This window comes from Dunckerocampus dactyliophorus, chromosome 6 (assembly GCF_027744805.1).
Source record: "Dunckerocampus dactyliophorus isolate RoL2022-P2 chromosome 6, RoL_Ddac_1.1, whole genome shotgun sequence".
Classification (NCBI taxonomy): domain Eukaryota; kingdom Metazoa; phylum Chordata; class Actinopteri; order Syngnathiformes; family Syngnathidae; genus Dunckerocampus; species Dunckerocampus dactyliophorus.
This window is the reverse complement of record NC_072824.1, coordinates 8640860-8660320: the sequence shown is the minus strand read 5'-3', so window position 1 is coordinate 8660320 and position 19461 is coordinate 8640860. Positions and strand designations below refer to the sequence as shown.

General features: G+C 42.1%; 1 protein-coding gene across 1 annotated transcript; it reads right to left on the bottom strand.

Annotated features, from left to right (window-relative positions):
- Window positions 1-1283: 1283 nt before the first annotated feature.
- On the bottom strand, window positions 1284-19276 carry usp38 (ubiquitin specific peptidase 38). Its single transcript, XM_054780088.1, has 11 exons — window positions 19129-19276; window positions 16827-17517; window positions 16618-16753; window positions 16410-16539; window positions 14701-14802; window positions 14329-14487; window positions 8425-8618; window positions 8253-8346; window positions 8073-8179; window positions 2657-3956; window positions 1284-2299 (listed from the first exon to the last, which is right to left on the bottom strand). The coding sequence occupies exons 2-11, from the start codon at window positions 17506-17508 to the stop codon at window positions 2132-2134; spliced, it is 3072 nt and encodes a 1023-aa protein (XP_054636063.1). The 5' UTR covers window positions 17509-17517; window positions 19129-19276; the 3' UTR covers window positions 1284-2131.
- Window positions 19277-19461: the final 185 nt, after the last annotated feature.

Here is a 19461-nt window from a genome sequence, read left to right as displayed (position 1 = left end):
CCTCCTCAGGAACATGGCGGCGTCAAGCTACGCTGTCACTTACAACCGGAAGTTGTGTTTCGCTGTGTTTGAACTGATTATTCACTACTTTTGCCCATTAAAACAACCATGTTGGTGTTTATGTAGGTTACATTAACATATTTACGTCTCTTGGCGTATTTTGTCCGTATTTAGTGCTGTTTACGATTTCCTGTAAATTACTATAAGTGCAAAACTTTATTTTTGCCAATAATCGACTTTAATGCTAATAAAAATCAACTTTAGTGCGTTAAAATACAGTCATAATGTCCAAAACATATTTTTTTATCTAGTATAATGTCTTCAATTTTGAAAATCGTAAAAGGAAGTCACAGCCTCTTACGCTAGTCTACTTTGCTGTCCGTGCCGGTGTTCTGTAGTATGTAGCAGGCTTGATGTAGTTTACAACTGCAAAAAGACTTGTGCATCTACAGGTATAATGGCCACTCACGGAATGTCAGCATTGCTCGTCCAACCTATATTCTTCACAAATACCTTTGTATCCCCCCAGTGACATCAGGACGTCTTAAAGATCAGTAAAATACCAGTGCGTGTTATTATTCACTGAAAATAATCTGTATGATGCAAAACATCAATGCGTTTGTATGTATCCAGAGGAGGCCAAATGGATGTCTCTGTGTAGACTTGAAGCACCTGAGGAATCTTAGTGGAATGTCATTGTAATGGTAAACACTCCCCTACCCCAAAGGGATGTCCTGTTACCCCCCCTTGATTCATGACCAACAGAATGTCGGCTATTGATGAAGACATAAGAACATGAGGTGCAATGCAGAGGACACAATAAACACATTCCAGTTTTTTAAGCTTATTAGACATCAGACATGTTTAAAATGAAAAGAAACATTAAGAAATAAAAGCCTTAAATCAAATAAATGGCTTTTAAAGCTACGCCTCCCCTTAGGAAAACAATATATTGTGAGAATATGAACATTTTTTCCATTGAACATGTATTTCCTCCATTCTAATGTACTATGTCCCAATGAAAATAAATAGTAAGAAATTCCATTTTAAAAAATTAATTAAAAAAAGGCTTGTGTTTTGGATTAAAAAAAAATATTTGGACAGAGATAATATACATTATAATGAAATATGAAACATGTTATCAAGTATAAATATTTGTGGAAATTATAAGTTAAATTTAATGTTGATTTTTTTGTAAATAATTTCTATAATACAAAAAAAATATTTCCTAAATAAACAGGTTACTTTCAACAGATGCCTGGTAATCTCTGCATTTCAGTAAATGAACACTATACTGTATGAAGAAATGCAGTAAATAACATGTATATGCAGTGCACTTTTTCCTTTTAATGTATTTAATTCGACTGAGTTTTCACAATAATTATTCGTTTCTTTTTAATTATTGAGGGGAAAACATCTTACATGACACTTTTCAGTTCCCTTTTTGCAGCCTGTACTCATTTCCACATGTGCCAATATATTTTGCGTGTTAAACAAAACAGCATGTATTGGTTTTAGTAGTATTATTACAAAACACCATACAACTTTGTATCTTTAATAGGGAGAATCATCATTGTGTCCAAGATGCAGAATGCAAATAGTCATTACCTTTAAAATGTACACACGCACGCATACACACACATACAGTATACAAGTTAGTATTTTCCAATTATCAAGGGCTACATTTTAAGTCAAATGTACATTTATTGCATGTGATATTAAAATTTATAAAAGCACAAACCAAATACTTAATCGGTCGGGGGGGACAACACACACACCACAGGTCATGATTAACAACATGCATGTAAATAAGAGAATACATTAAGATAATATTATACACTTTTAACATTTTTTTTGTTACTCAGAGTCTTATATGGTGTTTGTGTGCGGTTGCATATGAGGTATTCCCAAAACGAGCTTGACTGAAGAAAATATATTTGTAGCCATGATTGCTATTGAGGTTTATGTCAACAAAGACCAAAAAATGGCATCAATAAATAAAAAATGTTAAAAGTGGTATAAAACTGCAAATCCAAGCGCCCTGCTATGATTTCAGTGCTTCTTTATGAGGGTGTATGAACATCCACACACAAAGTAGTAGTCACATTGTGTGCTTTTTTTTTTTTTTGGATTAGAAGACCAGTCTACTAATGGTGTTAAATCCCCCTCCTCCACCTCCTCCTCCCCCAGATGGGCCGCAACTCCCGGGTGGGTTGTTGTCATCTGAACCATTGGGCCTGAAGGAGCAGGAGGATGAGGGGGCCTGCAGAGCCTGGGTTCGAGCGTTCAGTTCCTGCTCCTATGGAAAGAGAGAGAGGATTTATTTTTGGGTATCACACATATGAAACGGCACCCTCTAGTGGACCATTTATTACATTTATTATTTTAACTGGGGCCGTTCCGCTCATAAAATTATGTCTTGCATCTTTTGGAGAAATGAATCAGAATTCACTTAATGCAATTTTTTTTATCTGATGATGCTTTATCAAAGTTTCTTCCACTTCACAAAGGACAAATTTTTTTTTTTTTTAAAAAGCAGGCTTTGCTACACAACTTAAAATAAAGCCTGGAGCTCTGCCAGCTATCCATCACTCAGCTACAAACGTGGGAGGTGGAAATATGAACTGTGTCTACTGTGTCTCCCTTCTTGTCTTACCTGTAAATACAGCTTGTTGTCCTTGATGATAGCATCCAGGAGCTCTTTCTGCAGTGGTGGCTCTGCACTCTGCCTCAATCCATTTGCCACCAGTCCTTTATTCACATTCTGACCCGCTAGCTCCTGCTTCCTGTACATGAGCACGTAGGCTGTGTCCTTGGGGAAGCGACTGGTGATGTTCTGCACCGACTGAAAGGACGTGAATGTCACTCTGCTGTCGTTGAACAAAAGCCAGTCACTCGTCTCCAGTCCGCGAGCAGGCGGTGTGCTGCCTTGTCCGGTTGAACCTGGGAGAGCGGCACACTCGCCTTGTCCGTTCCTCACATCCTCCTTGAGGCGACGGGTGGGATCGCCATCTGTTGCTGTGATGTTGTGGCCGCAGGAGTAATAGTGGCCGCTCTCGGATGAGATGCCTGAATGCATCACGACGGAGCTGAGGACGTAGTGCACTTGCACAGACAAGTCTCCTCTCCCTGCTTCACTCTCATCTTCATCCTCGTCTTTCTGAGAGGGCTTGAGCTTCTTGGCCAGGTTTTCGCTGCTCTCGGGAGAGTCCACCTGCAGAGGGGAGGATGTGCAGGAGGAAGCCGGCGAGGGCGCAGCCGGGTGGTGAACAGGGAGGCACAACTGTGGCGGGATGGTGACGTTCTCCAGGATTTTCCTGCGCACGTGGCACTTGGCGTCGTAGGAGAAGCGCAGCAGGGTGAGGATGAGGTACTCCGGCGCCGACACAACCTTCATGGTCTTCTCGGCCCGCTGGAGGCAGCTGCACTTCTCACAGAAGTAGGCGTTGTCCTGGTCCAGGATCTCCGGCGCCAGGAAATAGTTGACCAGGTCGGGCACAGAGAGGGGAGGCCTGCTCGTCTCTGGCGCAGGGTGGACGTGACTAGCTTGGTCTGTGGCTGAGCCTGGCACAGGAATCTCACTGCCACCGTTGACGGAGCCCTGACAAACCACTTTGGGCTCCACAGAGGGGCCCTCGCATTTGGTGGCGTCCTGAGAGGCGGCAGAGGGGTAAAAGGCCAACGAGAGGTCGGTGAAAGGCTCCTCTTTCTCAGAGATGCCGTTGCAGTGCGTACAGCGAATACCTGTCACCAGCTTGCCGCCAAAAGTCCTCTCTATCAGAGTCCTTCTGTCATCGTCTGCTTTGCTTTCCGCAGGACTCAAAGAGGACGTTGCGCCCTCTTCGGGAGAAGTCTGACCTTTTGGGTCTTTGCTGATGGAGTCCACAAGGGCAGCAGGGGCAACACTTGGCTTTGTAGATTCCAGCACCTGGATTGTTTTCTCCTCTTCATGTAACCTTGAGATTAGAAGACAGGGGCCATAAAAATCTGGAGGAGAACCTACAGTGGAGCCTCTAAAGTCAAATGCAACTCAACTCGTACTGTCTTGTGGTTCTACCACATGTTTGCAAAGCTACTGCACAAAACATGAAACTCTGAACCACCATCATGTGCGATGTCACACAAGACTTCAGTATCTGACGCATGTTTTTGCGTTTTCTTGAGCTTTTTATTACATTGTTTTGGCATGCATCCCAACCATAGAACCAGAAAAGGGGCTAATGTGTCTCTGTCCTAGCTGCTCAGTACAATACGTCTAAAGCAACTATTAATAATAGAGGAAGAAGGCAGAATGTGTTTATGTGAAGAGACTCACCTCCCAGGTAAAGGCAGTAAGTATTGTTTTAGGTTTTGCCATACAATGGTTAACTTAAGCCCATATTTTCATTTTTAAGGCTTTTTTGAGACACCTGTTAGCAATCCAGTGTTTCCCAAATATTAATTTATTTGCGGCAGACCACCACCAATGAATTTTGACCAACACAGATCAATTTGGCACTACTTATTAAGAATTCCCCATGCGCGCTTATGCAAAGACTCCCATTTTGAAACCTTTGACTTTGAAATTGTCACTTCTGCTTCCGGTTTGTGTGTGTGTGTGTGTGTGTGTGTGTGTGTGTGTGTGTGTTACACACGGTAATCTTATTCGTTCGACCACTTTCTATGATCTACCGATGCAAAAGTCATTGTCATCGTGAGTTTTCTTACGCTTTAAAATATATTTGGGGCTAAGATATAGATATATATAGATATAGATATATTTTGAGGATATATTAAGGACTTCTCCTAAGTGTTAATGATGTTTAATGATGTTCTGATAAATGGCTAACCTGCACACGGCGATTTAAAGGAATGGTTCAGATTCTTTGACATGAAGGTGTTGGACATCCCCATCAGCAGTGTGGTGCATCTACTGTGACTTTTACCCCTCTTCGTCCCGTGAGCCTGTGTGAGCCCGAATCTCCCTATATATGCCATTGTTTTCCTGTCACGGACATTGCTATTAGGAAACTTTGGCTTCTTGCCATATTGGCTATAAAGTGGGAACCAAAGTGGCCAGAACGAAACAGCTTTGTGTGTGTAGTGCACACTTGAGCGAGGATGATTACGTTCCTACAAGCCTAAGGCAGAGGAAGAAACATGTTTTCAAGAGTTCTGCTTTTCCAGCACCCCAGGTAACAACCAGCTCATGTGATGCCGCCGACCACCTTGTTTACGGTATTGCACTTGAAAAAGGCTATCAAGGAGCAGCTCGTAACACTGAGTGCAGCAAATCACCAAATGTCATATTCCCATGAAGCCGCTCCATAACATTATATGATGACTGTGTCTGTTATTATTATTATTATTATTATCATCATCATTATTATTGTCAGCTACCTGGAAGTTGTGGCCTATGAGTATGCTTCCTGTCACAATTTATAGGTTAGCTTTTTGCGAGTTTTTAAAAACACTGACATATGTCCTGTGTCAGTTGGAAATCAGTCAAAATAACACGGCATAACAGACATGTTTACTCTCACTATCCCAGCAGTAAACACTGTGAAACAGGTGATGGACAGGTGATGGATGGCGCGCAGTGATACCAAGGGAGAGAAAAAAAACAGAGCGATTGTGAGGTTTGACTTTTTCATGTTTACATTCATATTCAGTTTATATGCACATATGATGCAAACATTGAGTAACTAAAAGTAACGTAATTAAAGTAACTAAAGTAATGCACTATTAAAAGGAAAACTGCACTTTTACAGGAATTTTGTTCATCATTCACAATCCTTATGTGAGACTTGAACACACGCCTTTCTCTTTTCTGTGTGTTCTAAAGATATACAGTAAAAACAGCTAAAAAGGGGCAGCTAAGAATGCATGTAATGGGATGCAAGTAGTCCTCCTATAAAGCCTTCTGAAAAACCTCCAACAACCACCAACAATGCACCATTTACATTAGCGGTCCCCAAACTACAACCCGCGGGCCGGATGCGGCCCGCCTCCACATTTTGTCCAGGCCCCTGAACAATACCAGAGATGTATGATGATTTTTTTTTTTCCAGTCTGGCCATGTGATGGAGACTTGTACATGCATAGAACGTAACATTCTATTCCACCCTTCTGCAGTCTGTGCTCTATCTGAAACCTCTCCCTCAAAACAAAAAAAAAATCCTGGACACACCCCTGTTAATTAAAATAGAATAATGGAGGAAAGAGTAGGTAAGAGAAACATTTATTCAGAATGCAGGGTATTTAACCTGCAGTGGACAAACGATTATTTTTTTGTTCAACGCAAAGAAAAGGCTGTTTGTCTCATCTGTCAAGAGGCGGTGGCTGCATTGAAACACTATGACACTATGAATCCCATCACAAAGACAAGTATGCTAGCTTGCAAGGCCAAATACGAGCAGACAACCTCTCAAAGCTAAAAAGTGGACTAATAGCTCAGCAGAATACATTTGTACGCCAAGCTCAGCTGAACCAGTCCTCCGTTCGAGCGAGCTTTCGAGTTGCCCAACTGATAGCAAGCAGCGGTAAACCTTTCACTGATGGAGAATTTGTCAAGAAATGTGTGAATGCGGTCACAGAGGAGGTGTGTCCCAACAAGAAAGATGTCTTTAATGCCGTGAGTCTGTCGGCGACTACAATCACAAGACGCATTGAAGAAATCGGGGGTAATGTATATGCCCAGCTGCAGCAGTAGACGAAAGGATTTGACTTTTTCTCATTAGCACTGGATGAGAGCAGGACGTGCAGGACACAGCAAAGCTGCTCATTTTTATTCGTGGAGTTACTAAAATGGAACCTGACATTGAAACTTCTCACCAGCCAGATGCAGGCCCACAGTTCACATTGATGAACATATATAGGTAAACTTACTTTTCTGACTTGAACGAGCCATTGTGAGTACAAACAAATCCGCTCTACAACCATACTGGACAATACAACCATAATGTATTGTGTTGGTAGGTGTTGTATCAGTTTGGTTTCTTAGCCTGCTTGATTTCTGGTTTTCATAGTGAAGTTGATGAGAGAGAGAACTGCAAACAGTGGTGAAAGGTTTATGTTCCATGGCCTTTTTTTCTGTGAAAAACTTGAAAAGGGTTATTTGTTATTATTTATTTCATTGATCGTGTTATTATTTATTTTCAGATTTTTTTTTCTTGTCAAGATCCCAGAAAGGGTTAAGATTTGGTTATGTGTGGCTTTCTGGAAAACACCTCTCCGATCGTCACACTTTTTGTGACAAACTGACCCTGGCCCCCCGTCAGAGAAGGGAAAATTTATTTGACCCTCACAGGAAAAAGTTTGGGGACCCCTGATTTACATAATGTGACCTGCACATTATCCAAGCTATAGCGACATTGTTATTATTATTGTTATTAACATTGTTAAGCCAAAGAACTACGTTACTGCCGTAGTGACACCTGGCCACACCACAAAGGCTAGCCACTAGCCGACTAGCGGGCTTTGTAAGCGCAATAGGTATGTCCCATTACATGCATGAATTAGCTGTTTTTATATCTCTAGAATGCACAGAAAAGAGAAAGACGTGTTCATGTCTCACGTAAAGATTGTAGAAGGTGGGCAAATTTTTTTTTTTTGAAAAGTGCAGTTTTTCTTTAAAGTTGATGAGTCCATCTGTGTGACTTTGGTGTCTCTGACCGGAGCCCCAGAGTGGTCAATAATTCCAAACTCCAGTTTCAGAGATTAATACTCAACACGACCTGTTAGCCCTCCTCATAAATGCATGTGTCATGGACATTTATGCAAATAAGATGGTGACATCATCCATACCACTCGCCACAGTCAGAATGGCAGTCCTTTGGGAAATACTGCAATCTTGTACTAAAGCGTTTCATTTTTGTGGTGTTTTATAATGGTTAACTTCTTTTTACACTTGGAAAACAATTACATAATGTTCAAAAGTGAAATGTGTTGTCATTATGCCTTTGTAATCTGCCATCAAAGTTAAGACTTTGACAGTTATTTTTACACTTATGACAGTTAAGAATGTTAAAATATCACTTTTAACCCTGTAACAGACGTATTATTGAGAGTACAACATCAACTGTTTGTTTTACCTGTCTAGGAGAAAGCGGAGGTACTCTGAACAGTCCTGCTGAGAGCCCACATTGAACCACGGGGGTCGAGAGGCCTCTAAGAAATTTCTGGGAGCATATGCCGCCCTCTGCAGGTGGAAAAAAATTGACATTGCATCACACTTGACAGTAATATCTTCACTCCGTATGCAGCACACCAACCTGAGTGTGTGCAAGGAAAGCAAACAGCAGCTGCAGCTTTTTCATCAGTGTGTTGGATCCATTGAGGTGTAGCGATAAAACATGTCGTCTGAAACTGGAAAAAAAAGAAAAAAGAATGTAAGTATGACGCAATCATACTGTAATCGCTCCACAAAGAACCTTGCGGACTCACTCTGTGGCCATGAAGAGAGTCTGAAGGATGCTGTTCATGTAACAGGTGTTCCCCAGGTTGACCAGGCCCGTCTTGCCCGTCTCGGACTTACAAGCCTGCCTCAGTGGGCCGGAGGTGAAAGAGTTGGACTGGGACGTCCAGGCACTTTGATTCAGCACCAACTTGATCTTCTCTTCGCCAGGTTTTGGGAGATCCTGGAGAAGAGATGATGGAGTTTAGATAGCTTTTTCTGCTGATTTTCAGTCTGATTTATATATTTGTACAAACTGGGGATGATCAGTAAGCTGCATGACAAGCGAGAAAGTACAATTTCGGAAAGTGAATGCAGTGATGTTCCCTGAACTGGCTCACTTAGTACAGTGTTGCAGCTGCTGGAATGACTTTTCAGATACAGATATTTTTCTGCGAGATCAACAAGGCTGGAGATTTGTTTACTTTGTTAAGATGGCTGAATATGAAGACAATTAGCTTGGAGGCTCAAGTTTCAGTGTCATTCTGCTGTTTTGTCAAGACAGTTAATGTTTAAATTGTCCAAAAAAACAGAAAAAGTCTTATTAAAGTCAAGCATTTTTGCACTTTTTCCATTGCATGTTACCTACACCTTGCACCAATCCACTTCAAACGTCGCAGAAAGCTTAAAGACCACGGCGCATTGAACGCATCAGTCAGAACAAGACATGCTAACAAATAACAAGGGTCTCCTAGTTATACACTCCTGATCAAAATTTTAAGACTAGTTGAAAAATAGCAAGAATTTGCATTTTGCACTGTTGGATTTTAAGAAGGTTCCAAGTAGAGCTTCACAATGTAAAAAGGTGGTGAGACAACAAATGTTTTGAATAAGCAATTTATTGCAAACAAGCATTAAATTGAAATAGGCTGTTCATCAGCTGGTCAAAAGTCTCAGACCACAGCCTTTAAAAGCCAAAATTTGGCAAAAATGTGGATTAAATGTCATTTTGTGTCAGGTATTCACATTGTCATGACCTCTTGACAGCAAAGGCAAAAAAGCTTTTTCTCTTAATGGCTTTTTGAACAGGACAACACTGCAGTCCACAATACCTACCTGACAAAGGACTTCTTCCAGAGGACTACACGCACTCTTTTGGACCATCCTGCATGGTCACCTCATCTAAATCCAACTGACAACATTTGGGGATGGATGGCAAGGGAAGTTTACAAAAATGGACATCAGTTCCAGACAGTGGATGCCCTCCGTGAAGCAATCTTCACCACCAGGAGCAACATTCTCACGTGCCTCCTCGAAATACTGGCATCACTGGCATGGTCAAACCCATTATTGAAGTGATTAACGAGAATGGCGCAGCTACTCATGATTGAGTACTAGGCCTGTCACAATTAACCATACGATAAATACAACCTAAATCAATAATTTTTTTCTGGCCTCAAGATAGGACTGGGCGATATGGACCAAAACTCATATCCTGATATATTTAGGTTGAATATCGACATACAATATATATCCCGATATTTTTTAAGCAAAGTGAGTTTCGACAAAATCAAAGCCAAATAGGTGTGTCAAGTTGTTTTCTTGAAATCATTACTTAACATGAGGATGTTTTATGAACTTTTAAAGCTTCCAGCATCCATTTAAAAAATCGTATCTAAAAATAGCCGCTAAAATAAAGTAGGTCATCCTCTTTTTTTTTTCTTCCAAAATTGCGCCGTGAGTGGCTGCCGGTTACAGCAGCTCTGTACCTTTCTTCCACCTTTTAGTGTTTTTATAGTATTTTAGTCTTCTTCTTACTTTTTCTTTTGGTCGCATTTTGTCGAGTGTGCAGCTATGGAGGTTCATATTGTTACTTTTCTAGTCTGCGCCTTGATGCTCTTTGAACATTTCAGTTCAACTGTGGGAAACCTCTTCAGCCACGGCTCCCCATTCAACCAAGGCTCCATTGTTTACACCCAGGATCAGCTGTTAGCCCTGAGCCACACACCCCCTCTCTGCGCGGAGAGGCCGCAGATCCCCTAGGAGCTGCGGAGGAGCAGAAGAGGATGCAGGTCGGGAGTGAAGTGCAAGAAGCGGAAAAGACAGTACAAGCCATGTCTACCGTCTGTCATCATGGGGAACGTAAGATCTCTCCCCAACAAGATGGAATAGCTAACGGCGCTGGCCCGACTGCAGAGGGAGTACCGGGAATGCAGCCTCATGTGCTTCACAGAGACGTGGCTGAGTGAAATTTCTCCGGATTCACACGTCACAATGGACGGATTCCAGCTGGTACGCGTGGACAGGAAGGCAACGGAGAGCGGTAAGAAGAAGGGAGGGGAAATCGCTGTGTTTGTGAATGATAGATGGTGCCACCCGGGACACATCTGTGTGAAGGAGCAACTGTGCACCAGAGACGTGGAACTGTTAGCGGTTAGCATGCGGCCATACTACCTTCCGAGGGAGTTTTCACATGTTATTGCTATGACTGTGTACATCCCCCCCCTCAGCGGTCGCTGCTGCAGCTATAGAGCAGATCCACACCATCGTCTCTCAACTTCAGAACCAGCACCCCCAATCCCTCCTCCTCATCTCCAGTGACTTCAATCATGCTTCCCTGTCCTCTGCTCTTCCCACCTTCAGCCAGTATGTCAAATGCCACACTAGAGACAATAAAACTTTGGACCTCCTGTATGCAAACATCAAGGATGCATACACCTCATCCCCCCTCCCCCCGCTGGGTCGTTCTGATCACAACCTCATCCATCTTGTCACAGACTACACTCCAGTAGTGAATAGACAACCCCTTGTGAAGAGGCCTGTGAAGCAGTGGTCTGAGGAGAGCAGTGCTAGGCTCAGAGACTGCTTCCAGACAACAGACTGGGAAGCGCTCTGTAGCCCCCATGGCAGTGACATTGACAGCATGACACACTGCATCACAGACTATATAAACTTCTGTGTGGAGAACACTGTGCGCTCCAAGTTGGTGCGGTGTTTTCCCAACAACAAAGCCTGGGTGACCTCTGAGATTAAGGCCCTGCTGAATAAGAAGAAGAGGGTCTTCAACTCAGGGGACAAGGAGGAGCTGTGCAGAGTCCAGAGGGAACTCCGGCATAAGATCAGGAAGGGGAAGGACTGCTACAGGAGGAAACTGGAGAAGCAGCTGGAGGAGAATAATGCCAGGGAAGTCTGGAGAGGCCTGCAGACTCACAGGCCATGGTAAAGGAGTGGGGAGAGACCAAGCCAGTGGGGACAAGATCTGGGCAGATGAACTCAATCATTTTTTCAACAGATTTGAGTCTGCCCCCCCCCACCAACTCACCACTCTTCACCCCCACATCCCCATCCCAGCCATCCTCTACCCCCCTCTCCATAATTGATGATCAGGTGAGAAGTCAGCTGAAGAAGATCAAGGCAAGGAAGGCCCCGGGACCGGACGGCATCAGCCCTAGAATCCTCAAGGACTGTGCTGACCAGCTCTGTGGAGTTCTCAGGCACTTGTTCAATCTCGGCCTGAGCCTGGAGAAAGTCCCGGCCCTGTGGAAGACCTCCTGTGTGGTCCCGATACCAAAGACACCGCGTCCCAAGGAGCCTAACCACTTCAAGCCTGTTGCCTTGACCTCTCACCTGATGAAGACCATGGAGAGGATTATCCTGCAGCACCTGCGACCCCTGGTGGGCACTCAGCTGCACCCCCTGCAGTTTGCTTACAGGCCTCGGATCGGAGTGGACGACGCAGTGATCTACCTGCTGCACAGATCACTGCTACACCTGGAGGACAGCGGGAGCGCTGTGAGGGTCATGTTTTTTGACTTCTCCAGTGCCTGTAACACCATCCAGCCGCCACTACTCAGAGTGAAGATGGAGAGTGTGGGAGTAGACCAACACCTGACTGCATGGGTTATAGACTACCTCACCAACAGACCACAGTATGTGAGACTCCGTCACTGTGTGTCTGACATGGTACTCTGCAGCACAGGAGGGTACGGTGCTCTCCCCTTTCCTCTTCACCTCGGACTTCACACACAACTCCACACAGTGTCACATCCAGAAGTTCTCCGATGACACAGCCATTGTGGGTTGTGTTTCAGAGGGGAATGATCTGGAATACAGGACGGTCATCAGGGACTTTGTCAGCTGGAGTGAGCTTAACCAGCTGCAACTCAACACCAGCAAGACAAAGAAGATGATCATTAACTTCCAGAGGAAAACATCCCATTTCACACCGGTGAACATCCAGGGAGCGGACATAGAGTTGGTAGACAGCTACAAATTCCTGGGTGTTCACCTTAACAACAAACTGGACTGGTCCGTCAACACCCACGCCCTCTACAAGAAGGGCCAGAGTCGCCTCCACCTGCTGAGGAGACTGAGGTCCTTTGGTGTGTGCAGGACTCTCTTACGGACCTTTTATGACTCTGTGGTGGCCTCAGCCATCTTCTATGCTGTGGGCTGCTGGAGAGGGGGCAGCACGGACAAGGACAGGAGCAGGATCAATAGACTGATCAGGAGAGCGAGCTCTGTCCTGGACGGTCCTCTGGACTCCGTGGAGGAAGTGGGGGAGAGAAGGATGTTGGCTAAGCTGACATCCATCATGGACAACACCTCTCACCCGCTACATGACACTGTGGGTTCCCTTAGCAGCTCCTTCAGCAGCAGACTGTGACACCCACGGTGTAAGAAGGAGAGGTTCCGCAGGTCCTTCATACCGACCGCTGTCAGGCTCTACAACACCTGCACCACCTGAACCATGTTGTAGTCAATATGTATTCTTTACTTGCGTATCTTGCTTGCTGCTGTAACAAGTGAATTTCCCCGCTGTGGGATAAATAAAGTACAAATACAAATACAAAAAGTCAAATATTATCTTTTTTTATAAAAAAAAAACCTTTAGCTATGCTCTAATCCCCAGCTAATAACAAAAGAACAAAATATCAAGGAGTGCCCGGTTTAAGAGGAAATTTTAAAATGTCAGCAACTCAACAATACTTTAAATTGAACAGTAGTATTTTTTTAGGTAAACATTTTTAGAAGACACAAGCATGTCCTTACTTTGTGCCAGGAACACCAACCTGTCAACTGCATCAGGCTTAGCGACTTTCTAACTTCCTTGTGCATTTGTGGTATCGCTGGATATTGTTGAGTCCATCGTTTTCAGCCAGCTTCTAAAGCAGTTTTTTTCCCCACTGTTGTAACGGGGACAATACCAGACAGACAACGCGCAGCCTTAACAGTCCTCGTATTGGAATTTGTGCCAAGTTTTAAGGTGGTGAAAAAGATTCATTTGTGTTCTCAATTCGAAATATCTCCACATTACTAAGCTACCGCTTATTCCTTGCTGACTAATTCTTCCACTGCAGGTACTGTGCAAATTCAGTCTATACCGATACCAACAATATGGTTGGTTTTGATATCGTACTTAATTATACAGTAGAGTAAATATCAATATTTTAAAAATATCGATATATTGCCCAGTCCTACCTCGATATATAGACATGTGCATTGCCTGTTTTTTTCAAACATTTTTATATTTTAGGTTTTGTTTTGGGGTTTTTTTTTACCTATGGTTAGCTGATGAACAGCCTATTTCACTTTCATACTTGTTTGCAATAAATTGCTTGCTCTGCTTTTTTGGCTCACTCCCACTTCTTTTTGCATTTTGACGCTCTACTTAGAACCTCCTTAAAATCCAACAGTGCAAAATGTATATTTTAGCCATTTTTCATTCTTTTTGCATTTTGACGCTCTACTTAGAACCTCCTTAAAATCCAACAGTGCAAAATGTACATTTTAGCCATTTTTCAACTGGTCCCAAAATTTTGCAGCAAAGTGGAGAGACTATGGAGCAGTAGATAAGGCAGCAGCTGTACCATTACACCACTATGGACTGACAGGTGAGTGGCTGAATTCACCCATCTTATTCTCTTATACTATAGTATTGCGTGTTTGCGTACCTTGATGGCTTCTAAAATGTGGTCATAGAGGTCAGGGAAGCCAGAGTACTGGTACATCATGCAGTGTATAAGCTCAGTGAATTGCACCAGGAAAGCTTTACTGGTGGGGAGGCAGTCCGCCTGCAGAGACTGGACCAGATGGACCACATGTGGAATAACCTGAGAAAGATTACAGTACATAAGGATACATTGCTAGATAAAAATATACTCGTGATCTTTTTTACACTAAAACGACACGGGCAAACTTTCATACAGCATTGGACGTAAACCAGAGGCAAGTCTGGTGAAGCCATGGGAAAAGCAGCTTTTGTGGTTTTGAGGTCATTTAAGACAGAAGAAAAATGAGCTGTGAGGAGACAGGACATCCCTTACCAAATGGAATGCCTCTGGAGAGTGCTGGAAGCTGAGCAGCATATGGGAGAGGACGGCTAACGCCCCCTGTCGCACTATGGGGTACCACAGACGATTAAACACCTGCAGAGAAAACGGTAATTAAACAATCAAGGCTTAAACATTTCACATCTTGTGAACAGCTACTATCTAGGACCTTAATGGCTAAAAGGAGATCCAGTGGCGGGTTTTTATCTGTGTCCAAGGGAACAAAATGAAATAAGATCTCAAATAAGCATAGCAAATTATGACCGGATAGATGACTGAACAGAGGTAAGTGTTGTTAAATGGAATTGGAATCTGTATCAGATACAGGTTAAACTTGGTTTTGACATTACAACATCTCACCGTGAATACACATAGAAAATATGATTCTTTTATTCATTAGTTACTTATTTGTGATTATATTTATTATACTTAACCCTGTGGGGTCCCCAAGGACTTTGTTGTCTTTTTTGCTCATAACTTTGGCTGTGTTACTCCATATGGCATGATTTTTCCTAAGACGTTTATTTTCATGAAAAATTATAAAATTCCGATTTAAAATTTGTTCCTGGGTCAACCAGACGGTTTTCAGGTCCCTAGAGTACAAAAAAAAAAGTCTACTGCCCAAAACCTTAAAAAAAACTTGCTTATAACGGAAGTCTATGACTCAATGGCTCGAAAATTTGGAATCTGACCCTGCAAAAAAAAAAAAAAAACATCAAAATCAATTTTCTTACTAATCTTATGTATTGTTAAGCCTGATCTTTGACATAGAGCCCTGACCCCCTAACATTTATGATATGGAAACTAACTCATTTTGCAAGTATACTTTCTAAGCAAAAACAGTGACGTAAATGTGTCAAGTGAACATTTAGAGGGTTAAAATAATACAAAATATTTACACGTTTGGTATTTTTTATTAGATCTCAAGTTAATTGAGAGATCTAAGCAAAAAAGTCGAAATAAATATTAATCTCTTATGTGTTTATAGCAGTTTTTTGGGAGTAGACTTTTTTTGTCCTCCTGGGACCACAGCGGGTAGTAAAATAAAAGGGATCCCAGGAGGTTACATTTTGTTTACTATACTACAGTAAATTTACATTTAAGGTGTCAATTTACCTTACATTTCAAATTCAAATATTGAATTTGCACTAATATATAATCTAAATTTTAAAAAAGGCATGTTTTCTTTACATATTATGTCAAATAAATAATTGTGAATTAAATAATTACAACATGGAACATATTACAGGGTAATACAATTATAAATAAAATATATATCAACTTGAAATAATTGTTTTTACTTAATTTATTCACACATGTATTTCATTCATTCACATTCATTCATTGCGTCAGTAGGGCATCAAGCGCAAAAACTAAGCCAAAACAAAAAAAAGTCATGCGATTGACTTGCTGTGGCAACCCTGAAAAGCCAGAAGTGAAAAAAGCAAAACAAAAAATGCGCATTCATTTATTTATTGATTTGGTTGTTTTTTTGTCATTAATGTGCTGAACATCTTTGGAAGAAAACAAATTCTTTCCACAAAAAACTCTGTATTCGATAAATTCAGAATATTTAGAGTTGCATACATTTAAATAACCCAGCACCATATTAAAACGGAGGTTACAATCATAATATTGTGAATAATGACAAGGTATGAATGACTAGCCATCTCTTCAATGTAAAATCGAATGAAACTACTTACCAGTTCAATTTTGAGCAGAGTAACGTCAATGAGGATGGTGAACTTCTGAACGGCAGCCAGTCCTTTTAGCAAAGCAATGACCCAGGTGTCAACGTGATGCGCCAGAGGCCAGGAAAGCCAGTCGATCATCCTAAAAAAAAAAAACAATAAGAGTGTAAATACAGAAATAATCAAGAGTTGCCTCCTCCACCGTGTGTGGCATACACACCTGCATAGTGCTTTTGTCATGTTTGCATCTTTGACGTTCTGGTCCGTGGTGAGGCTCTTAATGAGGACTGTGATCATCTGAACCGGGATGTGCTGCACCAGGCTGGCCAAAGCGATGGACGGGTCAAAGGACGGGTCTAAAAAAAAAGTGTGAGATGTGAGACTTCAGCCAGAGTGACCTCAGTCTCAAATCAGAAAGTCAGGTCTTACCCGTGGAAGAGATGATGGCAAAGACCTCCTGCAAGGAAGGCAGCAGAGTGGCCGGCTCGGCCTTCCAGATGTTCTGCAGCAGCGTGCTCACCTTGGTCACCTGACCCACGTACTCCCCAAGCTCCTGCTCTTGACGAGCCATGCAGTGGAAGTAGCTGATGGTCCTCACCAGCTGCTGGCAGAACAAAACGCCGGACTTGTCCCTCGGCACGCACTGCACAAAGTCGGACAGCATGGTGCTGAGGCGGGCGCAGAGGGCCGGGTTGGGCCGCTCGCACACCAGCCTTAAAACCTCCACCTGGATCACACTGAAGAGCTCCAGCACAGCGGGGCAGCTGATGAGCAGCCGCAGGCCGCAGTGGATGTAGTCCACAAGGGCCGGATCTTTGCGGTCCAGCTGCTCGTAGCCTCCCTGGAGCAGACTGAGTACAAAGTCTTTGCTGAAGAAGTCCTCAAACTCAGAGCGGTGATAGCGGGCATAAGCTTCCAGAACCTGGAAGCCCACCTGCTTCTGGAAGGCATCCTCGCCCAGCAGGATCAGGCGGGTGGTGACAGTAAACAAAGCCCGACACTCCTCCGCTGCCACGTCCTTCTCTGCTGCTTCTACCACCTTCTTCACGATGGCCTTCTTCACTGGAACTGTGTGACCCGAGCTGATAAGGCCCTCCAAAATCTTGTCCATTATGGCGGTCTGCAGGGGACAAGGGATGAGGACACTGACAATAACTCAACATAATGCACTGAAATGTCCACATATCGACAGAGGACAATACATATCTTGGATGTTGTCAAGTGACAGAATATTCAGGATATTATTGGAAAAGTCGTAAAAAAGTTGACAAAATTAGGCCATATGAAGTGTTAATGTAAGGAGGCAAATGTTGCAGAATGACAAGAATAACATTGTAATATTTCAGGAATAAAAATCAATGTTACCAGAACATATGTATATATAAATATAATATTATATGGGTAAAATTAATATAATGTTGTAATGTTGCCAGGATAAAACATAAATGTTATGAGAGTATTTTTTTTAACGTTACATACTGTAACTAAAGTTGCAATGCTATGACAATACAGTCATAATGAAATGAGAATTATGTTGTAGTGGTACCAGAATAAAGTCGCAATGTTACGAAAATAAATTTGTAAACAAATAAACTTTTTTTTAAAGTCGAAAGTTGCTTTGAGAATAAAGTGGTAATGTTAGAAAAATTATTTACATTTCCAAAAAAAAGTTGAAAGGTTAGGGTGAATAAAGTTTTAACGTTGTAATGTAATGAAAATTTTAGGAGAATAGTCGTAATGTAATAAAAACAAACTTCTAATGCTACGAGGAAAAAGATGTAATGTCATGAGAATCATGTCTTAAATATCAAGAATAAAAGCCGCAATGTCACAAGAAAATGTCACAAGAAAATAGACATATTACAAAAAAGAAATAATAAATAAGTTTTAACATTTCGCAAAAAAAAGCTGCAATGACAATCGCAAATCAAATCTAAATTTAAATTCTTAACGTTGCAAAAATAAGGTGCAAAGCTGCGAGGAAAAAGTGATAATGTTATGAGAATTGTCATGTGTATATATAAAATAAAGTCAGAATATTACGAATGTTACGAGACAGTTTTTTTTCCCCTGATATTACGGGAATAAAGTCGTTAATGAATGCCATGAGCTAAAATGAGCAATGTAACATCTTGAAAGTCTCATCACATAATTGGGACGTTTGAGTGTTCGAATGAACTCCAGTAGTAAACGAAACCATTTGTTTTTGTGTGTGACCGACTTTGAAAGCTAACATACGAGAAAATAATTATTTTATTCTTATCGTGATCGCGTTGACAATATTAATGTTAGGATGAGGGGCGACGACAAACACAGATTCGACAGCATTCCAAAGTGTCAAATGGAGAAGATAATACTAATTTAAATTTAAATGTAGTTATTTAAAACAAAAATACCATGCTTGTTTTCCACCTTTTCCTCCTCTACGGGAGCCCATCTGTCATGAGCACTAGCGCGTTGACGGTAGCCGTAAATGTTGACAATAGCAGCCACTGCATGGACACATGGATTCAATTCATGGAAAGTACTGCAACCATATATTTGTATTGTTCACTGCGCTATCATTAATGATTTGACATAACGGGATCGACATGTTGTCTACGAGCCCAGTATGAACAAAGCAACTTCAAGGGCCTGACGTTAGCCTGCGTGGTGTCTCTCTTAGCCACTGACTTAGCATAAATGTTTCCACGTTCTGGCGGGACAAAGACGGTGTCAAATGCGTCCTTACCCAAATGGAGCATGTCAGTGTTATCCAACCTGAACCTCTTACAGTCCCTCTGGTGTTAAAACGCTTATAAACAGGTAAAAAGTGTTCTATCTTGGTTAAATCGATGAACCGGAATCAGCTGATCAACATGGCCTTGACGTCATTTCTACGACCAGAGAAACAGGAAGGACCCCGGTGTACTGCTGACTTTGGTGGCCTTAACGTTGCCTTTCTTTGTGTAGTTTTTAAACGAAATTCAACTGTAATCTGAAACAGTATGTAAACGATTTTACGTAATTACGGCGTTTTTATAGTCAACTGGTGGAAAGTAACGAATTACATTATCGGCGTTAC

Excerpts from the sequence above, each read along its gene's own strand:
- usp38 (XM_054780088.1), bottom strand. The coding sequence starts at position 17,508 with ATGGACAAGATTTTGGAGGGCCTTATCAGCTCGGGTCACACAGTTCCA. Across the intron at positions 16,540-16,617 it reads ATGACAAAAGCACTATGCAG|GATGATCGACTGGCTTTCCT; the intron begins GTGTGTATGCCA and ends TTTTTTTTTTAG. Across the intron at positions 8,619-14,328 it reads ACATTTTAGAAGCCATCAAG|GATCTCCCAAAACCTGGCGA; the intron begins GTACGCAAACAC and ends TCTCTTCTCCAG.